Source organism: Leptonychotes weddellii, chromosome 4, assembly GCF_054177405.1.
Source record: "Leptonychotes weddellii isolate Sample4059 chromosome 4, ASM5417740v2, whole genome shotgun sequence".
Lineage (NCBI taxonomy): Eukaryota > Metazoa > Chordata > Mammalia > Carnivora > Phocidae > Leptonychotes > Leptonychotes weddellii.
This window is the reverse complement of record NC_138372.1, coordinates 21,394,648-21,415,661: the sequence shown is the minus strand read 5'-3', so window position 1 is coordinate 21,415,661 and position 21,014 is coordinate 21,394,648. Positions and strand designations below refer to the sequence as shown.

The window sequence follows — 21,014 nt, the reverse complement described above, 5'->3', positions numbered from 1 at the left end:
ATGGGTTCACAGGAGGCTCCATGCTTGTCTCTGAGCCTCAGAGCTGCACAGTGTGTGCCCCCACCCTGTGCCTGCCCCCCTCCCCGTGCATGCACCTGTTTGTACCCAAAGGCACGCCAACACGAGATGCCTCTCTCTGGCTGCCTTGAGGTGCCTGTGTATCAGGGTGTGTCTCTGTATGTTCTTTCTCTGTCTCTGGACGTGTCATTTCAAGAGTCTGTGGCTTTGGGGGGAGTCTTTGGATTCGTGCAGGCCCTTCCAGGAGCTGATCGTTAGGGCAGGGGCCACTGAGGAATCATGTGGATTCCCTATTTTGGCCCCCACATTTACTCCAGTTTGGGGGTCTCCAGGGACCTCAGACTTCTTAGAACCCCTCCTCCCAGCTAGAGGTCTCTCAGCTACTCCCTGGCCTTTCTGGAAGGATGGAAACACCGTGAAGGTGACATTGCCCACAAATGGGAGTCTGATCACGGGTCCCTGCTCAGTCCCCATCCTGCTGTGTGGCCCTGAGCAGGAATTGCCCATCTCTGGCTCCTGGCTGCTTGCCTCAGAATTGCACAGAACATCTCCAAGGGACTCCAGCTTGGCTGGTGGTGCAGGGAGCCTTCCATCTCCCTCGTCTGGGGTCCTGGGATTTGCTCTTTTGGGCAGTGGGGGCAGAGATGGGGGCTGGGGCAAGTCGGATGAGAGCCGCTCTGAGCTCCTGGAACGTCTAAAACCGAGAAAGACCCAGCAATTAGTCACGGGAGCAATTACACTCATTGTTCCACTCCATGACTCACTGGTAGCAAGTAAATACTGATTAATTCATTACTTGGCGTGTGTGTATGGGGTGGGTAACGGTGGGGTGGAGGGACGGGGGGAATCTCCTGGCTCACTGCCCTGGCCTTTTGCCCTGGCTGGTCTGCGTAGGGCTGTGGAGCATGTGGTCGGGGCTGAGGCAGGAAGGCAGGTTTGGGGGCCTCACCCTAGCTGTGTATGAACCCCAGAAGGGGGCCCGTCGGGTGGGTGGGATTGTGAGAGGCTGAGCACTGCACGCGGCACTGACCCGGTCCCCCTCCGGCTCACACACCTTTCGTGGTTCCCCACGTTGGGCAGATGGTGCGGATGCTTGGACTCTTCCTCAGATCAGTGCTCACCATCTTCTGACGTGCGGTCAGGATGCAAAGTAACCCATTTCCAGGATGAAATTGTCGGCACGTCACCGAGAGCCTCCTGTGATGGGGCTTCCCGGGCTGCAGCTCCAGCCTGCCCCTACTCCGCCCCTGCCCCAGGAATTAGTCCCATCTTCCAGCTCAACTGTTCCTTAATAGATACTTCCTGAATACCTACTATGTGCCAGGCAAGTCCTTCAAGGTGTAGTTCGGTGGGGTGGGCAGTCACCGAGTGGGGACACACGCAAGCGGCAGTGGTAGGTGCACATTCAGAAGCACAGGATCCTCTGAAAGATCAGAGCAGGGGGGCTTCTCGGCAGAAGTGAAAGGGGCGTCAAGGTCGGCTGGCCAAAAGTTGGAGGGTGTGGGGCTGGGAAGGAAGAGTGTTCTGGGTGGAGGGAACAGCATGAGTGACAAGAGAGATCAGGCACATTCCAGGAACGGAGAGCCGCCAGCGGGGCTGGAACCCAGCAAGTGGAGGGGTGCAGAGGGACCCTGGGTGAGAGCCCAGGCTGCACCTCCCCACCTCGGAGCCTGTGCTTGCTCCCTTCCTTCTGCTGGAGATGCCTTTCTCCCTCTTCGCTTGTTTCAGCCCCAAGTGCTAGTCCTCCGGATCTGGGCCCCAGGCGTCCATCTCCCTTTGCTTGGGAAAGCTCTCAGGGGCAGGGATTGGCTTGGCCCAGCCTGGAGCTAGGGTCAAAGGTGTGGCAGGGGGTGGGGCCAAGCCTGCCCCTGGGGGTGGGGGGTGCCCTCCTGCCTTGCTTGCCTTTGTGCTGGCTCTCACTGCAGGGTTGCCGTTGGGAGGGACACCCCCCTCTCCGGGAAGAGTCTTAGGCCAGGTGAGCTGGACCCTCGAGAAGCCGCTCTTACCCCTTCTGACCCTGTTGAAGTGGAAACGGCCTTCAGGCCCTCAGCCAACTCAGGCATTAAGATGCTTTGTGGGGAGGTGGGCCAACTTCCTGTTTGGGGGAAGACCCAGGGCCAGGGCTAGAGCCTACACTCCCTACTCTCCCCCCCCCCCCAGCCACTCTTACCCAAGGTACGTCCCTCCAAAAGCCCCAAATCTCCCCAAACCCCATGTCTGTCTGATGGGACTAACTACACAGCCTTTGGGATTGTGGGGTCGGAAACTTTGGGTCCCCGGCAGGGTCTGAATCTCATTGCGTCACGTGCTGTCTGGTGACCCGGGGCGGCTGCATGGGCCTCAGCTCCCTCCTCTGCGGAATGGGGGCCCCGCCTCTGTTCTTGTCTGTGACAGGCACTTTGAGGGTGGGTCTGATGACAGTGGCCACACCGAGAGTCACGCTAACCTGTGTGCAACAGGTGCTCGGCACCGCACGCGTGTTAGCCCACTGCGTGCTCACGGCCACGTTAGCCCACTGCGTGCGCACGGCCACGTTAGCCCACTGCGTGCTCACACCCACGTTAGCCCACTGCGTGCACACGGCCACGTTAGCCCACTGCGTGCTCACGGCCACGTTAGCCCACTGCGTGCTCACACCCACGTTAGCCCACTGCGTGCGCACAGCCACGTTAGCCCACTGCGTGCTCACACCCACGTTAGCCCACTGCGTGCTCACGGCCACGTTAGCCCACTGCGTGCTCACACCCACGTTAGCCCACTGCGTGCGCACAGCCACGTTAGCCCACTGCGTGCTCACACCCACGTTAGCCCACTGCGTGCGCACACCCACGTTAGCCCACTGCGTGCTCACAGCACCCCAAGAAGGCAGGCACTCTTTGTTTATGGGTAATGAGTAAACAGGCAGGGAGAGACTAAGTAATTCACTCCAGGTCACACATGCAGTTAAGTGCTGGAGGCCAGACTCAAAGCCAGCGTTCTGGCTCTAAGCCCAGCCCTGCCACCTAGCAGTTCTGATCAGGCATGGGGGAGTGGCCAGGTCCGTAGTGGTGGCCGTCAGGCAGGAAGATGGGGCTGCTACCCTGGCCCCCAGGTGGGTGGGAAGTGATAATCAGGCCCGCCCTGGCTCTGTTTTCCCACGTGGTGGCCATACCCGATGCTGTCCCTCATTGTCACTTGGCCCATGAGCGTGTCTGTTGTCACTCTGGGCCCATCCGGGCTGCTGGCCTCAGGTGCTGAGCTCTGTGCCCGACTCTGTCCTCCCCAGGCTCAGCGCTGGCGCAGCGAGAACTTCGAGAGGCCCGTGGATCTCGAGGGCTCTGGGGATGACGACTCCTTCCCCGATGATGAGCTGGATGACCTCTACTCAGGGTCGGGCTCAGGCTGTAAGTACCTCGCCTCTCCTTTCCCCTGTGTGTGGGCAATCCTGTCTGCCTCCAGGGGCCCACGCAGGCTCGCTTCCACGGTGGGGTGAGGGGAGGGGGAGGTCAGGCAAGGGAGGCTCCTGGACCGTGAGCACCGGAAGGGCAGACCACCCTCCTGGGACTGGAACCAGGGCCTTGAGACCTCAGAGCTCGGGACCCCCTGCTCCCCACAGTTCTGTCTCTGAGCACTGCTCGTGTCTCCCTGCAGACTTCCCGCCCCTGGCAGGGAACACGACACTCCTCAGTAACCCAGGGAACAGTACTGCCCTGACCTCTTGCAGGGACTTGGTAGCCACGTCTGGGTTGAGTGGCATATTGTCAGTGAGATCATTTGGCTGACTCAGCTTGGGTCAGGGGGCCCCCTCCCGCCCAATCAGCAGTAGCCCAGGGCAGGTTCCGGGAGCCATGGAAAGGGGCAGATGCCGCCACTGTGCCTGGGACAGCCTGGCTCCGTGGGAAAGGCCAGCAGAGTGGTGCAAAGTGAGGGAGGTGCCCTGAGTTTGAATCCCGGCTTTGCCACCTAACAGCTATACCTCCTTCAGCCACTCCCTCTCTCTGAGGCCCTGTATTCTCACTTGGGAATGAGGAGACCAAATGTGTCTTCTTAGAGCCTCTGGAAGTCTTCAGCACAAGATGTCAGGGTCTAGAACAGAGAAGGAGCTCGAAAAACGGTAGTAAAAAGGGCTGTGTGCTCAGGGCACCTGGCTGGCTCAGTCAGTAGAGTAGGCGACTCTTGATCCGGGGGTTGTGAGTTTGAGCCCCACATTGGGTCTGTGCTGAGATTGGGCCCAAGGAGGGGACAAGATGGTCTGATGGGATGGCAGGAGATTGGGTGCCATGGCCCTGGCCTCCCATGGTCCCCTGCCTTGAGTCTCCCTGCTTTAGCTTACTCCATGTAAGCCTCTTGCAAGTTAATCTTCGTAAAATCCATCTCTGCTGGGTCATGTCTCTCCTCCTGAACCTTCCTGGCTGCTTGCCACCCCTCCTCTCTCTGCCTGGTCAGGCGCCCCTTCTCTCTCTCTGTCTCTCCTCATTTCCTCCCGGGCCCCTTCACGTGTCCGGGCTCAGAGGCAGCCAGGTTGCTCCAGCATTCCCTACAGGAAGGGCTCCTTCCTCTCCTTGCTGTCTCCCTGTGGCCTGTGCCTCTGGGGGGAGCTCTGAATGTGCCCGCCACCATGTGCTCATGGTAGGGGGTACCCAGGTCTGACTTTTCCTAGAATGCCACTCCCCTGCTTGCCCCCAGCCTTTAGCAAGGGCTAAAAACCCTGTAGGGCTTTAGTTGACATTGCCGGGGTTCAACCTGCCAGAAGGTCCAGGCGGTGTGGTCTGGAATAATCACAGAAGACTTCCTGGAAGAGGTGCCCCCCTAGAGGAAATTTTGGCTAAGCAGAGAGGACTTAGGGAACAGCCACCAGCCACCAGCCAACTGGTAACCTTTGGCCAGGCTTGACCTTCCTTCTTTCCCTCATCTTGTCCTGGGAAAATTGTGCAGAGTGAGGGTTGGGAGCCCCCCCGCTTCTTGATGGCCATTCCTTACCTGGGGCCCTCACGCCCCGCATAATCACCCGGCTCCCTAGCTCTCTCCTCTCCCCTGCCCCGTCAGACTTCGAGCAGGAGTCGGGCATCGAGACGGCCATGCGGTTCAGCCCGGATGTGGCCATGGCAGTGTCGACCACACCCGCAGTGCTGCCCACCGTGGACATCCAGCCTGTGGGCACCCCGTTGGAAGAGCTCCCCTCTGAGCACCCCACCCCGGAGCCGGCCACCAGCGCCCCCGTGGTGACAGAGGTCCCAGGAGAGCCCAGCCAGAGAACCACCACCATCTCCACTCCCACGGCTACCACTGCTGCCACGACTGCGGAGGCCCTGACTGTGGCCACGGTGCCCGCCACGGTGGCCACCGCCGCCCCCAGCCTCCCCGCGGCACCCCCTTCCACGGCCACCACCTCCATCATAAGGACCACCGGCGTGCAGAGGCTTCTGCCTCTTCCACTGACCACGGCAGCCACGGCCCGGGCCACCACCCCAGCAGCGCCCTCACCTCCCACCACGGTGGCCGTCTTGGACACAGAGGCCCCAACGCCCAGGATGGTCAGCACAGCTACCTCCAGGCCAAGGGCCCTTCCCAGGCCAGCTACCACCCAGGAGGCTGACGTCCCTGAGAAGAGCACCTTGCCCCTGAGGACCACTGCCCCTGGACCCACGGAGGTGGCTCAGGTGAGCAGGTGGGGAGAGGAGGGTGGGTCAGGGCCTTGGGGAGGGAGGATGCAGCCGGGCAGGAGGGCCTGAGGACCGGGAGGGTCTGGGGACGGAGAGGGTGAGAGATGCATGAGGCTGGAGGGCCGAGGCTGGGAGTAAGGCCCAGGATGAGGACAGTGGTTGAGGTGGCCGGGGATGGAAGGGAGACCAGGATGCTGGGACAAGATATGGATGGGGAAGGGAGTGGGTGAAGCGTGGCGGCGGGGGCGGGGCCGGGGGCTTGGGAGACGGGCACCGCGGCGGGGAGTTCTGCCTCCGTCGTTGGGAGCCTCGGGACCTCAGGAAGTCACTGGTCCTCACTGGACATCCATTCCCTCGTCTGCGAGGAGGAGGAAATAATAGGATGCGAACCGTAGTGTGGTGGGAATTGTCCAGTGCCTGGAACAGTGCCTGGAACAGTGCCTGGCAGTGGTAAACCAACCAGAAGTTTCCCTACTGTCATTGTCACCCCCGTCGCCATCGTTGTTAGTCTGAAGGTGACTGAGACGGGAGGCTGCGGGAGAGGAGAGCCCGCAGCTCACGCGTGCGGCCTGCTGCCCAGGGAGGGGGGAAGCATGCCATCCCTCAGCCCGAACCCGCCGCTCGGGGTGGCGCTGCCTTTTCGTCCTGCGACAGAGGCGGCTTGGCCGGCGACGGCCGGTCAGGGTCTGAGCCCCGCAGTTGGCTCCGGAGGCCAGGGACGCACGTGCATGTGTGTGTGTGTGTGTAGGGCTTAGGGGTGAGGGGTGGAGGGTTGAAGGGAAGAGGGTAAAGATGTCAGGGAGGCAGGGGATGCATGGGATCAAGGAAGTGGGAAAAGCAGCCGGGTCCCTGCTGGGCATGCTGGGCGAGGGGGCAGGTAGCAGCACTGATTGGGGTACTGAAGCCCGTTGCCGCCCGCCTCACGGACGAGGGCCGTCGGGGCGGAGCTGCCGCAGGTCAGGGCCAGCCCCGGCTGGATGCAGGCCCTGCCCTCAGCTACCCTGAGCCGCCGGGGCCGCCTTGGGTCTCATGGTTGTCAGCCAGGCGGGAAGGGTATGGAGAGCAGGATGCCAGTTACAGCATCCGAGCCCTGGGCCCCCATCCACGCGGTGGGAGCCCCCGGGCTGGCCTCCCGGACACACCTCCAGGGGGCATGATGCTCTGTGGGTGTGCTCTTGGAGTGACCCCCAGGCCGAGGGACTCCCGTCTGCCTCAGGTGCGTGGACGGCGGACCGGTCTGCATCGAGCAGCCCCCAGCCAGCAATTTGGCAGCAGTCTCCCAAGGATGATCACTAAGGCGGCTAGAGAGAGAGGGGACAGAAGCGGGCTGGGGACAGGACGGGGCCCGGGAGAAGAGAGGCAGGGTAGTGTGGTGGTCAAAGACACAGCCGCTGGAGCTGGGGAGATTGGGATTCTAGTCCTGCCTCCACCACTTCCTAGCTGTGTGTCCTTGGCAAGTTGCTTCATCTCTCTGAGCCTGTTACCAGCTCTGTAAGTCAGGGGCAATGATATTTCCTTCCTGGGGACGTCGTGAGGGTCAAATGCCCGTCACGTGTTTTAGCGCCGTGCCTGACACGTAGCAAGTGCTTTCTAAGTGTCAGACCCACTGGGGAAGGGGGGTTAGGTGGGGGGCAAGGGGGGTGGGCTGCCCCACGGCAAGAGGTGCGGGCAGGCCTGGCTCCTGGGCTCATGCCACCCTCCCCACAGACCCCAACTCCGGAGTCCGTCCTGACCACGATCCGGGATGAGCCCGAGGTGCCCGTGAGCGGGGGGCCCAGCGGGGACTTTGAGCTGCCAGAGGAGGAGACCACACAGCCAGACACAGCCAATGAGGTGGTGGCCGTGGGCGGGGCTGCAGCCAAGCCGTCACCTCCGCCTGGGACGCTGCCCAAAGGTGTGCGCCCAGGCCCCGGCCTCCTGGACAATGCCATCGACTCAGGCAGCTCGGCTGCTCAGCTGCCTCAGAAAAGCATCCTGGAGCGGAAGGAGGTGCTCGTAGGTGAGGCTTGGGGCCCGGGAGGAGCCAGAGTGAGGCAGCGGTCGGACCTCAGTTTGACCTCTAGGAACCCAAGAAGAGGTCAGGGCGTGGGTTTCTAGGAGCCTCATTTCCTAGGAGGGAAAGCTGGGGCCTCAACACCCAGACCTGCCCTCTGGTTCCTCCTCTGACCTTCCCCTGTCCCAGGGTCTGACCCTGACACCTGCTTCCCTGGGCCGTGCTGGTCAACCCTTCTGGGCCCTCAGCCCCTGGACCCTAATCTCTGACCGCATCCTTTGGCTTGACCTGCCCCCAGCCTTGACGCCCTGAGGACCTGCGTTGGCTGCCTCTCCCGAAGAGTCTCTGGACTCGTGGTCCAGACCCTGCTCCCCACTCAGGAGCAGTGTGGCCTCAGGCAGGTCCTTCAGCTCTCCAGGCTCCCTTTTCCTCATCTGTAGAATGGGGATGGCCATTTTGCACTTCACCCGTCCTCAGTGCACGTCTGCTCATAAGTTAACTCTTTTTTAAGTAAGCTCTAGGCCCTTCCATAGTTGGGATGTGTTGTAGTTCCGCTGGCAGTTTTTTGCTTTCCTAATGTCTATGAGACGTCGGAGCGTCTTCCGACTGGTGGCATCTTACACCCCCTTAGAGTGTGTGTGGGCGTCTGTGGGTGTGGGTCAGGCACCCAGAAGGGAGCCAGGCCCTGGTGAGGGGCTGTGAAGGCCGGCCGGGGCAGGGGGTGTTCGAGTTGACTTCACTCCACCCCCCGCCCCAGATTCAAGACTCTCAGCCCCCTGCCCAGGCTCTAAGCTCATCCCGCCCTGTCTTTAGCCCGTGACCTCTGCCTTCTTCTTCCACAGCTGTGATTGTAGGCGGGGTGGTGGGCGCCCTGTTCGCTGCCTTCCTGGTCACGTTACTCATCTACCGCATGAAGAAGAAGGATGAGGGAAGCTACACACTGGAGGAGCCCAAGCAGGCGAGCGTCACGTACCAGAAGCCTGACAAGCAGGAGGAGTTCTACGCCTAGAGGAGCCACAGTGCCTCCCGTAGCTCAGCATCACCCCCTGCCTCGCCCCCGGCCCGGCCTCACCAGCCCTGGCCTGGGACTGGGCCTGGAAGGGAGCCTGGCCCCAGTTCATCTCTGCCCGCCCTCCCAAGGTCTGCCCAGACTGCCAGCCTCACACAGACCTTGCCTGAGGGACGGGGGCGCTGCCATCTGCCCTCGGCTGTGCCCTTATGAGCTCATCTCTTGTTCCCCCCCCACCCCCACCCCTGCGCTGTGCTCTCCCCGCAATCAGCCAGCTTCCGGGCCTCATGTCAGACGGACAGGAGGAAGGAGGCTGCGCATTGGCTGCTGGGAGAAGGGGTGGGGCTTGACATGGGCTTGAGCCCCACCCTGGCCCCGGTCTCCTCCTGGAGCTAGAGAGGACCTCTGGCTGGTTTCCAGGACAAGCACTGGGCAGGCTCAGCCCTCAAAATCACCGAGACACTGCAGCCTCTCGCCACTGTCCCAGGGCCCCTCTCTGCCCGGGACAGAGGGTACCTGTTGCCGCCAGCCTGGTCTGTCCTGGCCTCTCTGGGGCTGTGGGGTCGTTCTCCCCTCACCCCTGCCCCGTGCACACGGACCACAGGCCTCCGCCTCATCCCCGTCTGCCCCTAAGGAACTGACTTCCTGAGAGTGCCCTGGGGGCCACTGGCGAGGCGGGGCGGGGCTGCTCGGACCTCCCTCTTGCTAGTGGGCTCTGCCCAGACACCATCTCCCACGTGGTCACGCATCACGTCACACACAGAGACAGAAGCACGCAACGACAGAAGCATACACGGTCCTGACCAGCCATCGGTGCAGACCTGTCCCAGACACACACATTCTTCCAAAGATGCTGAGTCTCATGGGTTTCTCACGGCCCCCCAGCGCTTACGACCATGCGAGTCACCAGACATCATTGCCTGATGGTGACGGTGCGGCCTGCCCCTCTCTCTGCCCCCCCACACCCCCACGTACACTGTGGCACCACGCATGTTGTCTCTAGCTTTCAGGCTCACTGGAGACGGTGGAGTCAAGCTGGAACAGTCAGCCCATATTGGGTCCCCTGAGTTGCCCTGTCACACTCAGTCCCTCCCCACGACGCCAACACCACCCGCATTGCCAGTGACCCCGGCACGTCAGATACAATCCCATGTGGATGCACAATCTCCCCCCCCCCCCCACAGCCCCGCACTCACACTGGAGAATAGGTGGGGGCACTTACTTGCCTTTCCTGGAATAAAGTGTGGCCCGGAGGGGATGTTGCCACGAGCCCCCCGGGGCATTGCACACCAGGGAGGCCTGCTTCCCTCCCCTCTGTCGCTTGCCAGGGGGTTGGTCCAGGGCCAGCCCCTCACTAGCTAGGAGCCTTGCTGAGGAAGGCAGGCTGGTTCCTGGAATGTGGCCCCAGGCTGGGGAGGGGGGTTTGGGTCTCCCAGGACTGCAAGCCCTGGGCGGGGAGGGGCATGTGGCCTGGCTCCTGGTCTCCCTGTGTCCCCCTTCTGCTCTGAGCTAGGGGCCGACTCTGCCTCCCAGGACACAAGTCCCCAAAGTGCCTGCGAGGGTGGGCCCTGCCACCCGGGGCCTCCTGCACCCTCTCCCTCCCCCCCCCAACTGGCCTCGCCAGGCCCACCTCGGTCCCACCCTGGGGCCTTCCCTGTGGACACTGACCCGCTCATTGGCCAGACCACCTGATGGTTCTCCTGGGTGCAGCTGGATGGACCTGCAGCTGGGAGCAGCCCGTCCCGACACAGGGCTCCAAGCCAGGAGCTGAGAGCGGGTGGGGGTGGGGGTGCCGCAGGCCTCAGCCCACCTCCCCCCTTCTTTGTTACCCTTGCAAGGGGGGCCGCTTCTGTAGATATTTTAAATGTGGGGCCACAAATCTCCTTTGGGGAGGGTGTGCTTGGTGGGGGCTCCTGAAGCCACGGGATGTGGTCTGAGTTGTGCTTGGCTGGTGCTCACACCCCACCCCTCGCCTTCAACCCAGATTAAAGTCAGGAACCCAGCTCTTATTTCTGTTCCCTTTTCAAGACTCCCTGGCAGCCGCCTTCTGCAGGGGGGAGGGGGAGGGAGGCCTGAGGTGGTGAGGGCGAGCTTCTGGGGAACTTCACCCCCTGTCTTTTCTACCATCCTACTTCCAGGCCAGGGCTCCATCTTTTAGACTCAGTGTGCCCCTGGGTAGGGCCTGGAAGCTTGTGAGGAACCCAGCCTTTGAAGGGGGCAGGAGTGAGGGGAGGTTCCCTGGGCCTACGATCTGTTGAAGGAGAGGTGACCTGGCCTCGGTCGTCCCTGGAGCAGAAGGGCTGGGGTAGGGGGAGACCAAAGGCCCGGCCTCCCTCCACCCTGCTCCCTGGCGGGCTGCTCTCTTGGGGCCAGCAGCTCTGGTGACAAGGCCTGGGCAGGCCGAGGCTGAGAAGCCAGGGAGCATGGAGGAGAGAGGACACAAACCCAGGGATGGTGGGCCCAGGGTTGGAGACCCCAACAGAGGCCAGGGCCCATGGTGGGGTAGGGCCCGGCAAGGATGGGTGAGCTGGGCTTGGTCTGGCTGGAATGGGCTTGGGGTGGCCTGCGTGGGTCTAGCCTGGCCCCAGCAGGCCTGACTCCCCACATCCTGAGGGCTGGCTTCTAGCCTGGGGCTTGGGGCTTTGCCTCCTGGCACTGGCCTCCTCTCTCTGTCCTTTGCATTTGAGAGAAGAGGCCGAGGGCCTTGTTCATGGAGCCCTGGACCTGAGACAAACAAAGGCCCAGGCTTTGTCCGCATGAAACTGAACACAGTCTGACTAGCCCAAATCCCCTCCGGCCAGCCCAGCTCGGCAGGGTGGGCCAAGACTGAGGTCGGTTAAAAGGACGAGCTGGAGCTGTCCTAGGTGCAATGTGGGTGCGGGGCTCTCACCCAGCCTGGGCGCGATGTGTCTGGTCACACCCGAGTGTGCCCGGGGAGGGCGCCCTGCAGGGCCCTGGCATTTTCTGGAAGCAGGGCCAGTTCCAAAGGGGAGGGAGCTTGTGTGGCTTGAGAACCTCTCAGAACCAGGGAGGGCAGCTGGGGCCTCAGGAGGTGGGGTTTGGCCCCCCCTTCCCCCCCACCCGCTCTGGCTGTGACTTTTTAGAACCCAGGCTCTGTCTCCCTAGGAGGCCCGAGGGGGGACGTCTCCTGAAAGGTTTGTCCCCTTGAGCCCTGGAGGTGGATGGGTGGTAACTAGGGCTGGATGAGGCAGGTCTGCGGGCAGTGGCTTGGGGTGCTCAGGCCAGACCCCGCTGGGGTCGGCAAAGCCATCTGTCCGGGCCTCCGGGCTGGAGCCCTGGGCACAGGAAGCAGACCCATCTCTGCCTCTCGGGCGGGGCAGGGGTGGCCACCACCTCCTCGGCTCTCCTGAATTTCTCCTGACAGCCACCACCCTGGACTTGCTTCCTCAGGCCTCCTGCCTGTAAATAGAAGCCCACAGACTGTACAGATTTACAGAGATGCCAAGACCGGGTCCTGGGGTTGCCATCTAAGGGCTGATGGTTCCAGCATCCCCCAGGTGCCCACCTGGCAGCTCAGCGCACCCAGCCCCAGCGTGGCAAATACATGTAAATATTTTTCGTAGGCAGTGTGGCTCCAGAGAGCCCCCTGAAGACAGTGTCCCTCCTGTGCGTCCTTTCTCTTGTACAGAGCCCTCCGAGAACCTGGCCTGGGGTGGGTGGGAATTTGTCCTTCCCTCCCCCAGGCCTTCCCTGCCCTTTCTCTCCCCCATAACCTGTTTATTAACCATACCTGTCCTGAGTTCATGGCCAAATCTCTAAGGAAAAGTGGAGGGAAAAGACTGGAAAAGGAGGCCCAGGTGCCTGCCCCACCATGGGTACTCACCTGTCCCAGCCTTGTGAAGGAGCTGTTTGGGTTTTTTCGTTCTGTTTTTTTGTTTGGTTGTGTTTTTTTTCTTTTGTTAACACTTCCCGTGCTGTGCCCATTTATAAGAGGAAATAAAATTAAGCTGAAATGATACAGTGTGGCCTGAGTGTGAACTAAACATGGACACTTTGTGGGGAGGGGCAGCCCGTGCCCCCCTCCTTGGGCCTGCGCTACCTTCCCCTTCGGGAGAAATTGAGAACCAAGCAAGGAAAATTGACTGGCAACGCCTTGCGGGAACCTTTATGGTCAAAGCTGCTGTTGGTTGAGAGTGTTTGGGAAACCACAGAGCTGACAGAGTGGTAAGGCCGGGTGGGGCCTGTGGTTGGGGGAGGCAGTCTGTGTGGCGCTGGGGGCCCTGTGGTCCACCCCCTGGGGAAGAGCTGGTTTCAGGCCACAAAGAAACAATCCTGGGACCACGGGATATTGGAATCAGATTGACCCAGGCCGGTTGGCTTGGTGTTGGTATGCCTGGTTTCAAGCTCAGGTGACATTTCCTAGCTCTGATTCTGGAGAAGCTACTTCTGAGCTCTCTGAGCCCCAATTTTCTCACCTGTGAAATGGGATAACAATGACCATCCCCTAAATGGAATGGGGTAAGGATTACATGAGGAAGAACACTGCACGGTGCTGGAACAGAACAGAACATCAGCAGAGGAGGAGTTCCCTGACCTGGAACCACAGACTGACCCCTAGGCTCACAGGGTCTTGGAGCTGGGAGGGCTTTGTCCCGGCCCCTGCCAGCACACCTCTTGTGACAGGCGGTTTAGTGTATCCTGGGGACCAGTTGGTCACTCTGCCTGTTGAAAAGTCCTTTGCTTTTAGCCAAAACCCGCCTCTCCAATGTTGCCTTTCTCTGGGGGCACACCAGGTTCTGCCCTCTTGCCATGGGGTGGCCCCGAGGTATGAGTGTCATGGCCTGAACCTACCTCCTCCAAGGGAAACCACTCCACGGCCCACAAATATTTCCTGTAGAAATTTATTCCTCTTAAAATGTGATACTCACCCAGGGTCTTGGGGGTTCTGGGGTGCGTTGGAGTCTAAGGCCTGCGGATGTGATACAAGATCCTACCCATTCCTCCTTCCCTCCCTTCACTAAAGGTTCTTGAGGCTTCCTCTGTGCCAGGCCCTGCGCTTGGAACTGGGGGACGAGGTGTCACCAGGACAGACCCAGCCCCTGCCCTCAGAGCATGTAGTCTACTGGGGAGAGAGAGACAATAACCGGTGTCTCGTGACCAAGTAATGGGTGGGGGTGTCATTTCTCCTCAGCCAACACCTCCAACCCCCATACCCCCATCCACCTCACTGCTGGACAGTTCTGTCCAGGCCCCGAGGCCTGGGTCCTCGCTGTGGGACCTCAGACAACAGGTCCCCCGAAAGCCTTGGACCACATGGCTATAAAAGGGGGTGAAGGGGGGCGCCTGGGTGGCTCAGTCAGTTGGGCATCTGCCTTCGGCTCGGGTCATGATCCCAGGGTCCTGGGATCGAGTCCCACATTGGGTTCCTTGCTCAGCCGGGGAGTCTGCTTCTCTCCCTCTGCTGCTGCCCCCCTCATGCTCTCTCTCTCAAATAAATAAATAAAATCTTTAAAAAAGGGGGGGTGACGGGACCAGCCCTGTGCTACCTCGAGCTTTTATCAGATCTGGGCCCCAGTTGGAAGCCTGCTGTGATGTGATGGGTTGGTTGGCCACCATTCAAGGCCAGGCTCTCGACACAGCCCCTCGTCCAGGAGGCTTTTGGAAGGTGATTCCGCCCTCTAATGAATCCCTACAGCCTAGAGTTGTCTTCCTCCGGCAGAGTTCCCTTCACCTTCTCAGCTGAATTCCCACGCAGCGCATCCCTAGCCCCTGAGCCGGAAGCGTGGGAAGAGGACGCTCCTGCAGTCCAGTGGACCCGGCTGTGCGCACTTGGGCACGCTGCTCGGCCTCTCGGAGCCTGCGTTCTCACGTGCGAGCGTGGACAGTAAGGCGGGTATTTGGAGCTTTGTGAGGACGCCATGAGATCGTACTGAAAGCAACTCGCATGCCCGGGGACGGCGGCGCCCTGTGCGCCTTCCAGCTTTACCGGCAAACCCTTAATCCCAGCCCTGCTGCTGTCTGTCCAGCTGAGTGGCCTTGGGCGAGTTAGTCACACCTGGTGCTCAGTCTCCTCACCTGTGAAGTGGGGACAATAGTGGTCCCCGCCCCATACGGGTGGTGCTTAGAGCCTGTGTGGCAGGGGCAGGTTCTGTGCAGCTGTGGGCCCTTTTTATTCCTGTTCCCGTCACTGTTCTCGTCACTATGATTTGCAGGGCCCAGCATGCTGCCTGCTGAATGGGTAGAAATCCAAACGTCGGTGTCCGCCCTGGTGCGAACCAGGACTCGGGCCCCGGGGCTGCGAGGGCCGAGCTGGGCGCCTGGATATCGGCCGCAGGGGCCGGGCAGATGGGTGTGTGTGCGCACAGGAGGTGGCGCCTTTCTCGGGGTGGGGGGGCCCTTGGCTCAGGGATGGGCAGGGAGCGGAGGGGAAGGAGGAAGAATAGCGGATTGTTTCCCGCAGCCCAGAAGGTTGCAGCCGCCTGCCCAGGCTGCCCGCAGAACAGAGCGTGCTCAGCTTCCCGGGCCGCCCACCCCGTCTCTGCTGGCCTGCAGGTGGGCTGCGTGCGGACGGAGGGGCCAGGCCGGCCACCGCCAGAGCTGTGAGCCCTCTAGCCTTCCCCGCACTCAGGGAGGACAGAGGCTGGGCCCGATGCCGGATGGGGCGATGGAGGCCAGAGAGTGGACTGCCAAAGCGCCAGGGTGACACACTGTGCCAGACACCCGGACGGAGGCTCTTCTCACGTCACCTCATTGCAGCCTCAGGCAGGTCTGGCCTCCTGGCCGCTGGAAACTGAGGCTCAGAGAGTTTGAAAACCTGAATCCAGAGAGCTATTGGAGGGTGGAGTAGGATTTGAGTCTGGGTCTCTGCCCAAAGTCAATATTCTTTTAGTTTCACCCTCCCATTTCCTTCCTTCCTCTACCCACAGCTGCTGTGTGAGCACGGGCAGGTTACTAAGCTTCTCTGAACCTCAGTGATGTCAGAGAAACAGAGGCAGCAGGGTATGGAAAGACTCAAAAGATAATTAACACATGACACATCTGTGGGGCGCCTGCCAGTCGTCGGTGCCCATTCGCAGACACTCTCTCCTTTCGTTCTCAGAGAGAACTGCTGCCCCACTTCACAGAGAGAGAGACCGGGAGCCTGTGAGCAAAGCCCCACACTGTGGGACACTTCTGTAGGACAATCCCTCGCTTCTTAATTAATAAATTCTTACACATTCTTACAAGATGAAGAGGGAATGTCCAGGGAAGCTTAAACGGCTTGTTAACTGATAAAGGTGAGAACTTGATTCTGATCCTGGTTCAAAAAATTCTTAAAAAAAAAATCCAAGCTAATTATGAGGCAGGTGGAAATGTGAACTTTGAATGAATATTTGTTATACGGAGATCATTGTCAACGTTCTTAGACGTGATAGTGGTTACTATACTTACGTTTTTTTAAAAAGCGTCCTTATCCTTTGGCAGACCGAACTGTTTGCACATAAAGCCATAGGATGCTTGCGACGGGCTCGCAGCTAGTGCAGGGAGGAGGGCGCAGGTGGGAGAGCAGGGAGAGAAGTGACAGGACATTTGGGTCGGTAATTGGAGAAGCTGAACCATGGGCACATGAGGGCTTCTTATATTATATTCCCATTTACTTGAAGTTTAAATTTTAAATTCTTCATATTAAAATGTTAAAAAAAAAAAATTGATTACTGGGGGCAGGAGGACTTGCCAGGGGTCGCACCGCCAGCAAGTGCAAAGCTGGGTCCTCTGACTCGGAGCCCGGCCCCCGCCTGCCCTCCCCGTTGTCCCTGTCCCCGCCGTCAGGACTGTGGGCTCCCGCAGTGCCACACACCCCCTGCTGTGTGTGGCCCACTTCCAGGAGGCCGGTCCCTTCACGGGCCTCGTCCCCTTCCCTTTTGCGAACACTGACACCCCTGAGCGGCTCTGGTGGAAGAATTCACGTGGGGTTACGAGGGCTGACGTGGGGGGGGGGCTACCCTCCTGCAGAGAAACGGGCAGCCACGGCCCTTCCCACGCGAGGAGTGTGTCCCCGATTTCCGGGGAATTCTTGGCCTTGCTCACACTGTTCACGTGGGTCCCGGGAGGTGAGCTGGCTGGGGATTACTCCTCCTACTTTGAAGGACATTAGATCTGGTCATTTCCCTCCATTTACAAGGCTCTGGCTGGGAATCCTGAAAGAGACTCTTACCGCCCTAGCGGGCTGCGAGGGAAAAGCACGGGCTTGGCATGAACAGACGTGGGTTATCCCTCAGCCTCAGCCGGTGCCTCCCGGGCTGTCCCCGGGAAGCCACTTTGCTCCCCCACCCCCCGACTTTGGCTTCCTCCTCTGTAGAATGCGCACGGTGGGACCACTAAAGGGGTTTGTGGGGATCCAAAGGGCGGGCAGATCCAAGTGCTCACCACAATGCCTGACACACAGCAGGGGCACGTCAGCACCAGCACCGCTCCTCCCTGTAACAGCAGCCACAGGACGCACGGACGCGCTCTGCATGTGCCCGGCATGCCCCAAGTGCTTTTTTTTTTTTTTTTAAGATTTTATTTATTTATTTGACAGAGAGACACAGTGAGAGCAGGAACACAAGCAGGGGGAGTGGGAGAGGGAGAAGCAGGCTTCCTGCTGAGCAGGGAGCCCGATGCGGGGCTCGATCCCAGGACCCTGAGATCATGACCTGAGCCAAAGGCAGACGCTTAACGACTGAGCCACCCAGGTGCTTCCCCACAAGCGCTTTTTAATGCGTGTGGCATTTAGAACACGGCCTGGCACATGGTACGTACTAAAGAGGTGTTTATTAGAATAGAATACTTTTTCACATATTAGCTTATTTTATGCTATGGACTAAATTGTCTCCCCAACAAATCCGTATTTTGAAGCCCTAACCCGCAAGGTGACTGGATTTAGAGATGGGGCTTCTAAGGAAGTAGTAAAAGTTAGATGAGGTCATAAGAGTGGGGCCCTGGGCCGCTGAACCGATACGATCGGTGTCCTTACTTTCTAAGAGACATCGGAGCATTGGAGCTCTCTCTCTGTGTGAGCTCAGAGGAAGGCCATGTGAGGACACAGCAAGCCAGGAAGAGGGTTCCCGATCTCAGACTTCCGGCCCCCAGGACTGCGAGAAAACAAATGTCTCTTGTTTAAGCCAGTAAACCCGGTCTGTGGGATTTAGTTATGGCAGCGCAGCCGAAGCAGATGAATACGTTTAATTGTAGGTCGTAGGTACTCGTATTACTCTCATGTTTACAGATGGGGAGACTGAGGCTTATGGACTCCAAGAATGCTGGGGGTATAGGTCATAAAACTGTCCAGTCAACCTTGGCCCCCTCTCCCTGCTTCTCCTGGCATACTCCTGTGCGTCCTTCAAAGCCCTGCTCCGACCACACCTCCCCCGGAACTCCCAGGGAGCGCTAGTCATTGGCACCAGTAAGAGAAGGAAGGGAGGCCAGGAGGAAATACTTAGACCTGGAAGAGTGGAGGGTGGAGAGAAGGGAGGGCCTGATGGAGGCCGTCTGGTGAATGGGGGAGGGGGAGCAGCAGAGCTTAGGAAGGGACGGAAGTTTGAGGGAGAGCCTGTGGGTTGGCTGTTGGGAAGGGCGCGAACGGAAGAGTTCTTGGTCCTTCCCACCATAGGTGGCTCTGTCTCATGGCTCAGCCTCCAGCGTTCTTGAGGTTAGCTGTGTGGTGCGCAAGTTAGGAAACAGACTGGGGCCACACTGTCCTGGTTTGAATCCTGGCTCCTTTACTTACTGGCTAAGTAATAAGTGAAATTATAGACTCTCTTGTGTCTCAGTTTCCTTGTGGGGATAAAATGGGAATAGTAACAGTCTCCATCTCACAGAAGGGCCTGAGGTTTAATTAAGTTGATACATGGTACATAGAAAATGCTTAATGCATATTAGCCAACAAAGTCATCTCTGGATTACTCCTCGTCATGGTGCTCTCTCTTTTCTCTGAGCTCCAGTGGGCTTACCTATAAACCACACAATTTAACACAACAGTCGTGATTAAAAACAACGAACCTGGGGCACCTGGGTGGCTCAGTTAGTTAAGCGTCTGACTCTTGGTTTCAGCTTGGGTCATGATCTCAGGGTCATGGGATGGGGCCCCGCGTCAGGCTCCATGCTCAGCGCAGAGTCTACTTGGGATTCTCTCTCTCTCCTCCCTCTGCCCCTCCCTCACCTCTCTCTAAATAAAATAAAACAAAACAAAACCAAACCAGAAACACCCAATGAACCTTTATTGGACATTTACTATTGGCCAGGCTCTCTGCATGTTCTTTTGTACAGTGTTCCATTTAGATATCATAATAACCCCACAAGGTAGATACTGCTAATGTGCCCATTTTACAGATGAGAAAACTGAGACCTCTTTAAAATGTGTTGAAAATCACAGAGCTAATACATGGTGGAATGAAGATTTGAACCTAGGCCTTCTGACCTGGAGCCCGTGTGATGTGTTCTCATCTGTTAGTCATCCACCCAATATTGGTAGCCGGCCACTGCACTGGGTACCAGGGATATGGAATTAAAAGACACACAGTCCTGGCCCTCGGGGGACTCATAGGCTGAGGTGGGGGAGATAGACCTGGAATCAGATACCTGAGGATACTCATGATGTGGAAGGAACAGGGCTGAGTCTCCCGTCTGCATTAGACCCATTAGAGGCTATGTTTTATTTAACCATATTCTAACAATTACCAGGCATATGGTCTATACAATAATTAATGCTCTCTCTTCCCAAAGACAAGGCAAGCAAGTTTCTACAGTGAAAGTGATGTAAAAAGCACAGCTTTGATATTATTTTTAGACTTCCAAGGAAATCTGAAGTTGTCAAATATGAGTACTGCTGGAGCCGTGGTTGATCAGCTGTAGTTCTTAGAAAGTCCCTCCAATTCTGGCAACTGCCACTCCTTTCCTAACTGGCCCGGAAAAACTCAGATAGCTTCTATGCGACACAAGGGGCACACGGTACGTCAGGTTCAATGATGCCTGGTGACAGGGATATGGACAAAGCCTCTGGGAGCACAGTGGAGGGAACAATGAATTTTGGGGCTTCCAGGAGGAGAAAACATTTGAGTTTTGAAGGCTACGTAGGAGTTCCCTGGGAAAAGAAGAAGGAAAACTATCCTTAAATGAGGGGGAAAGCGGGCAAAAAACACCCCAGGATGTTTGGGGACAGGCAGAAGGCAAGTGAGGCTGGAGTGTTGGGTTCACGGGGATGGTGAAGGCTTACCTTATAAGCAATGGGGGGGTTGCTTGGGAATTTTTTAGGGAGTGATATTGACAGATTTGCAATTTAGTAAACACGGCTTTGGCAGCTTGCCCAGAGGTAGGTGGGAAATTGGTGGCAAGACAATCAATTCCCCAACCAGACTGTAAGTTCCTTGCGGACCAGTGACAGTCAATGTCTTTCCCTCTGGTATTTTCCATAACGCCTAGCAGGGGTGGGGCACGAGGCAGGTGTTCAACCAACGTCTGCTGTATGAAATCCATGCATGTCCCAGTTCATGCGTGCATGCGGGTGGATTTTAGTAGCACCCAGAGCCTGCCCCCCCCCCCAGTGCTGTCCATGGTACTAACACACATTCTAAGGCTGCCAAGCCTTGTGGGCTCCCTGGTGGCAGCTTTGTGTGTGCGTGTGTATCTGCGTGCATGCGTGTGTGTGTGTGCGCGTGCGTGTGCTTGTGTGTGTGTGTGTGTGCATGCATGTAGGATGAGGTACAGGAGGGGACCCTCAGCATCTGTTTCTTGGCATCAAAGCAGGGTCCCAGCTGCTCCAGCCTTAGAAGGGCTTCCCCGGGTACCTGCGTAGTCTGGGAGGTGGATCCTCACTTGATCTGGCCAAGGTTTAGTGCATGGATCCGAGGCAGGAAATGAAGATAGACAGAAAGGATGGGACCAGAGTTGGGAATGAGTTTGAATGCCACGCTGGAGAGTCAAGATCTATTGAAAGAGAGCAACAAGGTCACGTTTGTGGTCCAGAACGATTGCTCTAGTGGTAGCAGGGAGGAGAGCCTGGAGAGGAAAGGCATCTCTGGAATCTCTGGGTCACATAGTACCACTCAATGCCATGCAACATGACTTAGGTGAGAGAGGAAATCAGTGAGGGTTGGAGTAACCAGGCAGATATCCTGGAGGAGGTGGGGCCCGAGCTGGCCCTTGAAGCATTCATAGAGGGAGGAGAGGGGGAGGGGAGCGGGAAGGGAGAGGGGGATGCCAGGCAGGGGACCGGCAGGAGCACATGTAGAGAGATCAGAACGGCTAAGAAAGAGGGAAGAGGCACCTGCCTTTCTGTTGTCTCTCCTCCCCACCTCCTTGCTGGGGCTCTTCTGAGCGGAGAGGGGGCCTGCTCTGGGACTGAACTCAGCTGCATTTCTGGGTGAGGCCGGGG

The 21,014-nt window shown here is 58.7% G+C and overlaps 1 protein-coding gene across 1 annotated transcript in view; it reads left to right on the top strand.

The window, feature by feature from the left end:
- The window catches only part of SDC3 (syndecan 3), a 36,866-nt gene extending 24,225 nt beyond the window's left edge, over positions 1-12,641 (top strand). The window contains exons 2-5 of the mRNA XM_081817926.1: positions 3,284-3,401; positions 5,044-5,657; positions 7,368-7,659; positions 8,496-12,641. Coding sequence (XP_081674052.1) covers positions 3,284-3,401; positions 5,044-5,657; positions 7,368-7,659; positions 8,496-8,662 — 1,191 coding nt within the window. The 3' untranslated portion in view covers positions 8,663-12,641. The remainder of the gene's footprint in view (positions 1-3,283; positions 3,402-5,043; positions 5,658-7,367; positions 7,660-8,495) is intronic.
- Positions 12,642-21,014: the final 8,373 nt, after the last annotated feature.